The sequence below is a fragment of the Symphodus melops genome (genome assembly GCF_947650265.1).
Source record: "Symphodus melops genome assembly, chromosome: 7".
In the NCBI taxonomy this organism is placed as follows: Eukaryota; Metazoa; Chordata; class Actinopteri; order Labriformes; family Labridae; genus Symphodus; species Symphodus melops.
The window spans coordinates 27,230,356-27,242,922 of NC_136697.1; the positions used below are offsets into that span (position 1 = coordinate 27,230,356).

At 43.5% G+C, this 12,567-nt stretch overlaps 1 protein-coding gene and 1 long non-coding RNA gene across 3 annotated transcripts; one reads left to right on the top strand and one right to left on the bottom strand.

Annotated features, from left to right (window-relative positions):
- The first annotated feature begins 223 nt into the window (after window positions 1-223).
- On the top strand, window positions 224-4,398 carry LOC306826835. The gene is made up of 2 exons (XR_013779521.1): window positions 224-2,109; window positions 2,184-4,398. It is a non-coding gene; the product is annotated as an uncharacterized lncRNA (long non-coding RNA).
- Window positions 4,399-4,660: 262 nt separating this feature from the next.
- Window positions 4,661-11,445, bottom strand: stard3nl (STARD3 N-terminal like). 2 transcript variants are annotated; one of them, XM_079348361.1, is made up of 9 exons: window positions 11,275-11,445; window positions 8,819-9,170; window positions 7,507-7,584; window positions 7,281-7,358; window positions 6,963-7,016; window positions 6,309-6,426; window positions 6,128-6,226; window positions 5,539-5,606; window positions 4,661-5,446 (listed from the first exon to the last, which is right to left on the bottom strand). In XM_079348361.1, the coding sequence occupies exons 2-8, from the start codon at window positions 9,020-9,022 to the stop codon at window positions 5,542-5,544; spliced, it is 696 nt and encodes a 231-aa protein (XP_079204487.1). In that variant the 5' UTR covers window positions 9,023-9,170; window positions 11,275-11,445; the 3' UTR covers window positions 4,661-5,446; window positions 5,539-5,541. The 2 variants fall into 2 exon arrangements, with proteins under 2 accessions (XP_079204487.1, XP_079204488.1); XM_079348362.1 differs by lacking the exon at window positions 11,275-11,445 and adding an exon at window positions 9,398-9,593.
- Window positions 11,446-12,567: the final 1,122 nt, after the last annotated feature.

A 12,567-nucleotide genomic window follows, 5' to 3' on the forward strand; every position in this document is an offset into this window, starting at 1 on the left:
ATAAAAGTCAGGAAGTCGTTGATTTATGATTTATGAGGCGCTGCACATCCGTCCTGTCGCTATGACAACCGACGCTGCTCCGTGACTTTTAAACGGCGAAAAAAACCAAATCAAAAAAACATGAAACAGATGCAAAAAAAGCAAAGAGGATTGTGGGTACTAGACACGACCTGCGGGCGCCAAAAATATGGGGATTATTATGCGTTTGGAAAAAGAGAAACAACTTTCCTACTTCCTGTCAATGAGCAGTAATCAGGAGTGTGGTCGCACACACACACACACACACACACACACACACACACACACACACACACACACACACACGCTCCCTGCTGTTTCCCTCCTAAAAGGCGGCCTCGTCTCGCGTAATAAGCAGCCAGCTACTAGTTAGCATGCTAATTAGCATGCTAATAAGCAGCGACTACAGGAATATTTTGACGTTAATTTCAAGTGTTGCCATTTTTTCTTTTCTTTTTTTTGAATCTTAAAGAAGTGAAACGATGAATCCCTGATGATTTCTCAGACCGCACGCTTACAGCTTCAAACGTCGTCAGTTTTCAAATACACGCAGCTCTCAAAGAGACAAACTTCTAACGTTTAAGCTAAAAGGCTAAAATTATGAAATATTTCATGTTTTTCAATCAATGTAGAAAACTAGATTATAAAATCAGTGTGTTAATTATTGGCTACGTGTTTTAGCATTAGAGCAGTCCTTAAAAAAAAAAAAGATCTGCTAGTTGAAGTATAGTGGACGTGCAGAATAACTTTCAATGCAATCGTTTCCAACAAGCAGCTATCACACGATAAACAAAGAAACACTGTTTGGACTCTGAAGTCTTGTTTTCATGTTTTTTAAAAAAACAAATAGTGTTTAAAATCCAAACTTCAGTTTTCACTTCTCCCCTAAAGCTTCATTTTGTAGGTTGTGACCTGCCGTTATCAACCTGCAGATGTCAACGTTTTTTTTTTGTTTCTTTTTGTCAATCTTTGCTTAAAGGTCACATGATCTCCTCTTCTTCAGGTGAAATCAGTGTCCTCGCTCCTCTTCATCATGTGTGTGAAGTGTGTTGTTGTAAATCCACTCTGATCCTGTATTTGATCATGTCTATAAACCCCTCTATTTCAGCCCTGCTCAGAACAGGCTGTTTCTGTGTCTGTAGCTTTAAATATGTAAATGAGCTGTGTCTGGCCACGCCCCCTCTCTGGAAGGGCTCGGGTGGACTCGCTGCTTTCTGGCTCCATGTCCTATTGTTTACGGTGAGAAGGCAGACTCAGAGGGCAGAACAAACACCTAGCTGTGGGAGTGTCACCCACCTGGGGGAGGGGCTACTGCCCTTTGTGATGTCATGAAGGGAAACATCCAAAACAGCCTGTTTGACACATTTTCTGAAAAGTGAAGCAGGCACAAGACGGAGAGGATGGACTTTTCTCATCATTGGAGGGTTTGGAGACAGACTAGAGACACATGTGACCTTTAAACGTTGAGTTTTAATTTTCAGCCCATTTGGTATAATTTCTGGAGGTTTCAGTCACAGATGATCATGATCATGATCCTCATCAGGAAAAAAGCATCAACTTGAACACTCAGGAAAAAAAAAAAAAAAAGTGAACCACTGGGCAGAACTCCTGCTGTGGATCATGTGACGAACTCCTTGATTAAAACGATGAAAAACCTCTTCTTCAAAACGAAACGGCAAAATCCTTTTCTATAAACCAAGACGTAAAAAGAAAAACCAGAATGCTGCTTTTAGATACTTATCACGTCGATGAATTGAAGCGATCTTCCCTCGCAGGCGCTTCTTAATCGAGACCCTTCTGACGAACGACAAATGATTCATTTCCTGGTATCTCCGAGATTCAAAATGTTTAGAAAAGCCGTCAAAACATTCAGTTTTTTATTTGTTTTTGAGAAAGAAGAAACCTTGTTTAAATTTTCTTTGTTGCCCCAGTTAGACAGATAATAATTCTCCAGGACACTTTTTGAAGGTCTCGAAATCGAAGGCGTTTTTACTCGATCTCAGGCTGGACAGACACCGGCCTTTAAATCCAGACCACCACTGAGAGGTGTTTGTGTTGGTCTTGAGGGGCTTCATGGGACTTGTCAAAGTTGTTTTTTCTGAGCTGTAAAAAGCAGAAAAACAAACTGTGTCCCTCTGATAACACGTTCAATCATTCCCCCAAAGAGCCGCCTCGTTCTCCTTATTACAGGAAGTGTGATTCACCTTCGTCCGGTCCTCTGGCGACCCCTTCTGGTCCGAGATGGAACAGCATGCAGAGGCAGTGATCAACAAACGTCACGTCTCTGATCAGCAGGCGTAAAAGACGAAGACGTCAGATATTTGTTGTTGTTTATTCTGAGTTAAAGCAACAAAGCAAAACAGGAAGTCGGCGAGAAAAACTGTATCAGACGCCAGTTTGTGTCTCCGTGTTATCAGTGTTTTTAGACTTCACGTTTTATCTGCTGCTTCATTTTCTAGAAACATTTTGTGTGTGAAATGTCGGAAAGATGATGAATAAAAAATGTCCAGAAAAGAAACAAACACCCGATTACAAATCTTTAAATGAAATCGTTCATTTTCTCAAACGATCGTTCAGATCGCTGGTCGCTGTCGTTCTGCGTCTCTGGCGTTCTTGTTGGTTCTGACACCAAAGCGTCGCCGACGACCTCGATCCATCACCGAGGCCTCTTTTTTAAATCCTTCCTCAGGTCTCGTTGTTTTACTCTGGAGGGATTTTTCTTCGATGAAAACTTATGATAAGAAGTTCCTGAATTTCCCTCGGGATCAATAAAGTATCTATCTATCTAAGATGATGAAATGGATCCATCGGAGCAGGTTGGGAACGTCTAAAAGATCAGAACCACAGATCCATCACATGAAAGGAGGACGCATGTTTTCAGAACTGAACACAGCCGAGACGATGGATTAGAGACGCATCTAACATCCCTCCATGTTTGTTTCTTTGTGCCGCCGTCACGGAGACGCCGTCACGATGCTTAGCCCGCTTTTAAATCCTTGTTTTAGCTTCTGTGTTTTTCGTCTGCTTCGAATCAACAAAGAGGAGACGTGAAAGCTGCGATTCGGTCACTTTTTCCTCAGATGGAGTTCATCTGGAAAAACCCCAAAAACTCAACGAATCCTGTAAGAAGGCGGAAACTTGTCGCTGTCTTTGATTGGTTCCTGGTTGTAGTTCTGTCTGTGCGAGCGTCAAACACAGCTCCGGTTTGAACAAAACAAAAAGAAAAACGTAAATCTGACGAACAGGAGCCCCTCTCTCTCACATTGCCCGTTCAAGGCGGGACTTTTACGCCTCGCCATCACTGTAGACGTTGGGGCGAAGTTGTTCGTGCGGTGTTCTGTCCAGATGTGCTACCTTCTCAAAATGATGCTACCACATCAGAGATTTATTGACCCCCCCCCCCCATCGAATAATGGTCCTAGTGCGGAGTCGCTTCAAAACACGAGTGCTCTGTAATAATCAGGATCCAGTGAGCGCTTTGAATTTTTGTTTCTTTATGTTTTTTGTGACTCAAAATAATCGTCCTGCAGAACGAAGATGAAAACGATTTTTTTTTCCTCCTTTGTATTTCCACATTTCCAGACGTATATTCTCAACACAAACTGTAACAATGCAGGTGGTGTCAACATTTCATCCTCCAGCTGTTTAAGTTTCTCTGATGTTTGTGGGCTGCAGATAATCCCAGCGTCACTCTCGAGGGCGCCATGTCGTCGTTTTTAATGTCGTCACGTGGCATCATCTCCAGACAGGTTTAAGGTCGAATATTCTGAGTTTACTTTCCTCTTCTTCTTTTTAGAATCAGTATTGTATTTATTTAAAAAAAAAAAAAGACAGTGTTCATGAGTGAGTGAGTGAAAGGCGACGCTGAGAGGCAGGATGTAGATTTGTGGACGCTCCGTTTCACGAACGCCTTGGATACTTGACTTCTGTCAATAAAAATGTGAAAAATAATAAAACAGTATTACAGAACAGTCTGTGGGTTTTATTCTCTGTGCTAACACAACAAGGTCAATATGTCGCCCTCTAGTGGTTCAAAATATGTCTGACGGGAGCTTAGAGCTTGTATCTACTCAAAGCTCTGAAACACTGCATGTACATACAAGATGGCTGCCATAGACGGACGTTCTGCTACTGCTAAACTTTGACTGTTACGAGGCCTTGCCCAAGGACATGTTGCTGCAGAAGCTGGGGATCGAACCCCCAACCTTTCGTGTTCTGCCTGCTTTTGCTCTCTATTGCGACGGTTTTCGTGCACACGCACAAACGCCTGCTGATGTGTGGTCATGTGGGGAAAAAATAAAAAAGGGGCGTTTCTTCCTAAGTACGTTTTGCAATCTGTGGAGTCGCCCCCTGCTGGTCATTTTAAAGAATGCATGTAAATGCATCAACAATGAAGAGCCTATTTTACACTGTCAGTTTAAGACGGGACTTTCACGTCTGTTACGCCTCTCCATCAATTTAAAGGTGACGTTTGGACAAAGCTGTTCTTCTGCTACCTCAGCACATTCATGTTTGCAATATACTATATATACACACTGTACTGTTTATCCTGCACAGACAAGATGATGACAAATCTAAAAAATAAAAAAAGAAAAGAAAAAGGTCTGGAGAAAACATGCAGGAAAAAAAAGAGCAGACAGAAAAAGTTTCACATTTTAATGATTCTGTTACAGACAAGCTTTTCATAAAAACAAGGAGCTCGGCTTGCAGGGCATGCGTAAAGATATGTACATGTGTTTTCAAGTGCTGAGCTCCGGCAGACTCTTTTTAAGAGTTTACAGTTCGAGTCGTGTTTTTAACGCTGCAGATCTCCGGCTCGCTCAGGTTCTAAACCAACAACACTTCACATCTTTTCAGGGGCAAGCGACGCTCTTCAAATTCTATTTTTTGGCAACATCAACAAAGTAAACCATAAATATTTTCTCTTCTTTGTTACAGAACAGAGTCTGTTAGCTCAATACTGGCCACAAGAAACAAAAAAAAAAAAAAAAAACGGTCCTTCATGCAGAGTTTGAGGAGCTTCGTTTCCTTCACATTGGCTTAAAATCAGAGCGTGTGAAAACAAAGTAAACATGACGGAAGTTTAAGACTTTAAGTTAAGTTAACTTTCTCGCTGGATCATTTTTTATTCTTCTTCTCGTGCTGTCGTCCCAGAGGTGCTCTGAGTGCCGGGGAAACGACCACAACAAATCTGTGAAAGCTTTTAAAGCAGCACTTTTTTTTATTTATTTATTTTTTTTAAAGTCTGGGATGCGTGTTCATGCAAAGAGGGCGGACATCACAGACGGCGGTGCAGTCGTGGGTTCGAGTGCGCGGAAGGTTTGTTCAAGTCGATATATAAAAACTAAAATGGCAGGATGTGTAAGGCAGAGTGTTTCCCCTCCAGAGGACGGTGGGAGCGGGACAAAAAGCTTCAGTGGTGAAGATCCTGAAGAGAACAGAGAGAGAGAGAGAGGAAACTGTGACACCTAGTGGTTACAAATGGGTACTGCAGGTCGTCTTCAGAAACAGATCTGTCACCTGTTAAGTCACCTGCTGAATCAGCCCTTTTTCTGGGTCGTGTTTATCGTCCAGCTCCTCGTCGGAGTCTGAGGACAAGAGAAGAAGACACGACAGGAAGTTCAGAGGACAGACAGAAGATGTGACACGCTTTGTCTCTTTATACAATTCAAAGGGCTGAATTAACATGTAATACATTCACATTGCTAAAGCTCATTAAAAATATTACACATAATTACATAACAAAATAAGAGATAATTAATGAAGTTTGTCTTTTTAAAATACAAGAGAAACATTAAATAATTTAAATTTTCCTTTTATAATATAAGAAAAAACTAAGATTGAATATTTATCAATAAATAAATAATAATTTATTTAACTTTTTTATATCTACAGATTAATTATTTGTTGTTGTTTTTTATTACAAGAAAGAAAATAAATAAAATATAAATAAAAAATAAAAAAATCATTTCACTTTTTTTTCCATATATATCTATATATACGGTACATCTACATATAACATAAATGAAAACTTTAAAGGTGTGTGTGTGTGTGTGTGTGTGTGTGTGTGTGTGTGTGTGTGTGTGTGTGTGTGTGTGGAGGTCCTGACCTGCCACGGACTCTGGCGGCGAGTAGAACTGTCCGTCAGATAAAGGACCCGGTCCCATGAGGGCCGCTCGCTCTGTGGCGTCCATGATGGACAGATATCCTGAAAAAAAAGAGAGAAGGGGACATTTCATCGGGCGAGCTGCTGCGGCGCTGTGGGCGGGGCTAAGGAGCCTCAGACTCACTGTTCTCGTCTTCGGCCTCCTGAGGAAGAACCTTGAAGTCGAGCAGCCACGTTTCAATCCAGGCCAAGACGAAGGAGATGATGGGCAGCAGGTACCCGAAGGCCCCCTGAGACAGCAGCTACACACACACACACACACACACACACACACACACACACACACACACACACACACACACACACACACACACACACACACACACACACACACACACACACACACACACACACACACACACACACACACACACACACACACACACACACACACACACACACACACACACACACACACACACACACACACACACACACACACACACACACACACACACACACACACACACACACACACACACACACACACACACACACACACACACACACACACACACACACACACACACACACACACACACACACACACACACACACACACACACACACACACACACACACACACACACACACACACACACACACACACACACACACACACAGTTAGTTAGTTGTTTACTAGTGAGTTGTAGTTCTGATATCAACCAGCAGGGGGAGCACTAACTTTTCAATCAGCCTGCTGCTGCAGAGACATGACGTCATGATTGAGACAGAAAACACAGACAGATGTTGTCGTTTGGCTCGAGGTGACTCTTACCTTTGATAGAATGACCTTCACAATCAGGAAAGCACAGCTGGTTGCCGTGGTGATCTGTGCCGACAGGAAACACGGATCAATAACACGTGGAAGTAAAATCAGATGTCTGCATGTGTTTGTCAATAAAGACGTTTGTTTTCTAAAATAACGGACAGGGCAGTTTGATAACGTGCACGGAGGTCATGGCGGTGGCGTGCTGACAGTCTGTGGTCGTGGTCGTGGTCGTGCGCCCCCCCCCCCCCCCCCCCCCCCCCCCCCATCCTTCTCGCTCCAGGTGAATCCCGCTGCCTTCTCACTTCCTGCTTCGTGAAAACTTACCGCGATGGCCCACCAGTGACGGAGCTTGCAGACGGCGTAGGCCAGGATGAGAGTGGCAAACCTGAAAACCGCCAGGAGCTGAGCGAGGAGAGGAAGAAGAGACAACAACAAGGGGGATGGACAGAAGATTAAAGAGAGGGAGAAGTAAACAACAACAACAACAACAACAACAACAACAACAACAACAACAACAACAACAGGAAGGAAGAGGAGAGAAAAAACTTACAAAAATGTCAAAGAAGGAGGCGCGGTAGTCGTAGTGCAGGACCTCTTTATCCAGCTCCTTCTGAATTCCACCGTTCACCTGTCGGGACACGACGAACACGTGATGAACCAATCAGGGCAGAGAGCGCCGCTCCGGGTCCGACGCTCCGAACAATCCCTACATCTGAGTTTGTCCGGTTCAAACGTAGAAACTAAGTTCACAAAGCGCCGGACTCCTCCGGTCCACACAAATCCAGAGCAGTCAGGAGCAGAGGTCAACAGGTCAGAGGTCAACAGGTCAGAGGTCAACATCCCCCCCTCCCCTCCCCTGTACATGTTTGCCTCCTGGCCCCCAAACAGACTCCAGAATCACCAACGTTCAGGAAGCAGGAGTCGAGCAGCCCGTCATCTCATGATGGATTTGATTTCATGTTTGTTTGTTTTTTTTAAACCAAACTTCTTGTTTTAAATGTTTTGAGTTGCACCGATGAGCCGAACGGGCAGAAGTTCAGGTTCCAGTCTGAGGGAGAGCCAACACTTCTGCTTTCAAACACAGACACCGTTTACCTCGCGTCACTGGAATTTCCTTCTCCAGAGCAGCCAGTGTTCTCGCTCTCCTCGGCTGAAACCGGAGCACAACAACTTCCTCATCGGAGTCAGAACGTTTGACCACTGAACGACCTCGATTCACTTCTGACCCGTTTCACACAAATTAAAACAAAAACCATGTGACCACGGAGTCAGAAACAGCCCGATGCAGGTGCAGTCTCATGAAGTGTACGTGAGGTCAGCTGACTTCATCAGCTCACACACACACACACACACACACACACACACACACGATATAAAACAGTTAATGTTTAGACCCAAACACTGTTCTACCTGTTTATGAGTCCAACGGTCATCGGTTTGTTTTTTTGGTTATTGATTTTAACAGCGAGTGTCCCGACGGTGTTTTCAGCCCCGTGTCCACCTCAGCTTGAGCGCCATCTTGTTTTTTTTAAAGAGTAGAGAGTTTGTTTGTTTGTTTGGAACTTTTTCAGAAAGGCGGCGTTGATATAATTTATCCCCCCCTCGTGTCGTCTCCTCCTCTTTGCTCCGTGTCTGACCAGGATTAAAATCTGTCTCCGATTTAAAACATGAAACAGAGCAGAGTGGGACGTATAGAAGCTGTTTCTACCACGCGCTCTGGTTCAGCTCGTTTATTGGTCCACTGTCAAAACCCGGGGAGAGGTACCAAAACAATCAATCAGTCCTGTTTTTTATGCTAACCTTCTTTTAGGGAGCCAATCGTAGCGATACTACCCTGAAGACACACACACAAGAAGTCTTACATTGAGCTCGATGATCCAGAGCAGGGTGATGAACAAGAGGTCAAAGGTGACGAAGAGGCAGAAGGTCCTCCTCACGTCCGAGATGCACTTCTTGTCCCCGGATTCGTAAGACTCCACGCGTGCGCAGATGGGCTTGGCGCTGACGGAGCCCAGCGCTCTGCCGGTCAGCCGGGAGTCGGCGCTGCTGCTGCATCGGCTCTCCATCCCTTCGACCCCGCGTGACCCCCGCCCGACTGGTCGAGAGAAGGTGGACTGAGGCGGAGTCAGAGACGGCGGCTCATTGGAGCAGAGAGGCGTGCGGGTTCAGGGGACGTGGATTTTTACTGGTTGGAGGAAAACATGGCCGCTGCACCTGCAGGATGAAACAGAAAGTCAGTCGGTCAGTCAGAGATCAGCTCACGTACTCTCACATCCCCAAATCCAAGATCCTACATCATCTCCAGGCTGCTTCCTCTTTACGCTCCGAGTCGGCGAGCCGAGGGGGGAGAAACACGCGTGCACTTCATGATGTCGGTCACTGAGGTGAACAGGAACACTAAATGACCTGACACGTTGTTTGTTAGCGTGTTAAACACTGACCGGTGGACCGATGTGTCCGAGTCCGTTTCCAGCCGTCGGTCAGGAAGAAGAAAAACGCACGGGAGTGGTGGCGTTGGGATTTGATCGTTTCCTGACTTAAATCTCGGTTGACTTGTGGTCACAGGATTTCTGAGGATTAGCGGATTCCTCAGAACTATTTGCGCAGCTGTTTCTCTTGTGACATCGTCCGTCTGAGCTCGAGCGAGACCAAAGCATATTTGTGGATATTCAGAAGTGACTACTGACTGCTAGCTAAAATAAGAGGTTAAAGTAACATGCACTTTGTAAGATTCAATATCATGACGCTGTATTTACTGATTTTCTTTGAGGCCAGAATCTTAAAATCCAAAAAAAGAACATTTTGATTTTGAGGAACAAACGTTCATTTGTTCTTCTGTTACAAACACGGAGGATTTAGAGCTTTTCTTTGAAACAGGAAAGAAAATTACCGTAATATCTGGAATATAAAACCCAGTCTGTTTGTGTAAAACAGCCTGGCTGCTTGTGAGGTTGTTTTTTCTTCCTGTTTTCTAAATAATCCTAACGTAGCAGAATATATGAACGTGTTTGTTTCATGACTTCTTCGGGTTTAAAACATTTTCTCTCATGTCTGAAAATGAAAACTCGTCGGTGACAAATCTTCTGTCGTATCAGAAGTTAAGTGTGCTTAGATGACAGCATTGACTTCATCTGGAACAACAAATAAACATCGACAACTCACGTCCGTTCATGCCAAATTATTTGAATACTTTTGTGTTCTTTAAAAGCAAAAACTCCAGAATCTTAAAGGGGAAATATTCTGAAAAATCAAAAGTGTCTTTGAACATTTATTTGGGTAACCTGAGAGTCTACAGACCCACAACATGTTTAATAAATACATCCTGTCTTTTGTTTGTGGTCTGCAGAAGTCTGACAACAAAGAAGAGAAAAGCTCTGTTTTTAAATGTGCTCCCCTTGTGATGTCACAGTGGGATTCTGAAATCTCCTCCCCTCCCCTGGTGTCTCCACCCGCGGACTCGACCTCCAGCCTGGAGCTAAACTTTAGATCAGGTCCAACATTTTTATTCTCACTACAGAGGAGCGACGTATACAGGAAAACTCAAGGGGGCGGGGCTTATTGCATTTAAAGAGACACACACACCAAAACGAAGCGTTCTGAGAGAGCTGGTTTCTAACAGGGTCTCAAACCTCCTCTGCTGCTTGATTCATGTTAGATTTGGACCAAAGCTCAGAAACACAGATGATTCATTTAGAGCACAGAGGGGACTGATTGAAAAGGGGATAATAAGTCCCCTTTAAAAACCGGACTAATCAACTTCCAGCTGTATCTGGGTCATATTTGACCAGGAGTATCTATGACTTGACTTCATCCACCACTGGTAAACATGACACCTCATCCCCTGTTATCTCACATTTGCATGTTGATGATGTGCATTTTATAAAACCCTGTCCCTGAAGGCCCGACGTGACGCTGATGACGCACAGAAAACACTTATTAACAGTCTCTCTGCAGATCTGAAGGGAAACTAGATCACCAAAATAAATGTGCATGCAAAAACCGGAACCCACATTTTAGCTGCAGTGAATAAAGCTTTCAATGCAACACTTTGACAGCATCAGAGACTGCAACAGGAAACACAAAACCAGCACCTGACCGAGGAGACCACAGAGAATAATAAGAGCACGGAGGGTTCAGTCATTATATTTAAGATGTTTACATGCTTTCATGTGTCGATGAAATAAACACTCAGGCTGCAGCTACACACAGTAAAAGAGGGGAAGCATCATTCAGGTCATTTTTAAAGCCAGCGAGCTGCTCAGCTTCAAGACGTGGATTTAAATGTTTTTTTTTTTAATAATTAAAAGTCTGTTCTCACCTCCCGAGCTCTCTCCTTCGACAGATTGAAATGTTCTCAGTCGGATTTCTGGACGTTTCTGTCGGTAAGTTTTAACCTCAACACAGCAGCGGACGAGTCATCTGTTTCCCCCTCGGTCCGCCTCGGACAGGATGGCGGAAGTAGGACGGAGCGAAGGATTCTGGGAGGTGAAGTTTTCTTTCTCGAGCGTGAAAGGAGTTGATCTAACAAGGTTCTTCTTTGTAGCCATGTTGGAGTCATTTTCCGCCACATATTTCTTCTCATCACTTAACATAGTTTGTTTTTTTTAATTGTAAAAGGTTAAGTGATGATTAAACTGAGAAAAGAACAACAACAAACAAGCTAAAAAAAACAACAACAACATAAAAACAGGGAATCCTACAAATCTTGGACAAAAAAACATCCTGTCCTGTGCAATGTCATTGTGTCGAGGTTTCTCCATCATTAAATATCTGTTGTGCGTTTATCATTGCTCTGGATGAAGGCTGAACAACATGAATTTAATTAACACATGGCACAGCATATGAGATCCAGCCCTTCAGATCAGGATTCTGCTGTCCACGTGATGACAAGGTGTGTGTCCTGGACAGGGACGACTGTTGGTTTGAAACAGGTTTTAAAAAGCCATCAATGTTGAGTTTAAAAAAAAAAAAAAAGTGTCTTAACAAAGGTGGTGGTCTAAGACACCATCACCAAACAACAACGCTGTTTTCAATCATCTCTCAAAACAACTCAAGCAACATTCCCACCTTGGAATATGTGGTCCCAAGGACCCGCAGACCACCGGGGGGTGACGACTCCCATGTGACCGTCCTCCATCATTAGCACTGTGCTGATTATACACACAGGCCTCAACTTCTACCTCCATATACTTCACATACCTGAAACATTATTACTGACAGTGTGGCTTTAAATCTGCCTTCTTCATTGTTGTTGTTGTTCTGTTTATCTCACAAACAGACGCATCAAAATTGATTGACTCACATAATATTTGCAGACGTTTCAATTAATCTTTTTTATGTCTTCAATGTTAATCGAAAATTTTAAAAGAAAAAAAAAAGTCAGAACAGAGCTTCAGCACTGTGATATATCATACTGAGGTAAAATGTGGAAATGTTATCTTCACTGGTGTGAGGTCACATCATGATAAATACTATGAAATTATTTTATTTAACTAAAAAGTGACACCTCCTATAGAGAAGAATGGACTCATCCAGGGGTGTTTTGACCTCATTTCCCATGATTCATTTACTCACACACTGAGGTCAGGTTCAAAAGTGGAGTCGTGTGTTA

Excerpts from the sequence above, each read along its gene's own strand:
- stard3nl (XM_079348361.1), bottom strand. The coding sequence starts at position 9,022 with ATGGAGAGCCGATGCAGCAGCAGCGCCGACTCCCGGCTGACCGGCAGA. Across the intron at positions 7,585-8,818 it reads TCTGGATCATCGAGCTCAAT|GTGAACGGTGGAATTCAGAA; the intron begins GTAAGACTTCTT and ends GTGTCCCGACAG. Across the intron at positions 6,427-6,962 it reads TGAAGGTCATTCTATCAAAG|CTGCTGTCTCAGGGGGCCTT; the intron begins GTAAGAGTCACC and ends GTGTGTGTGTAG.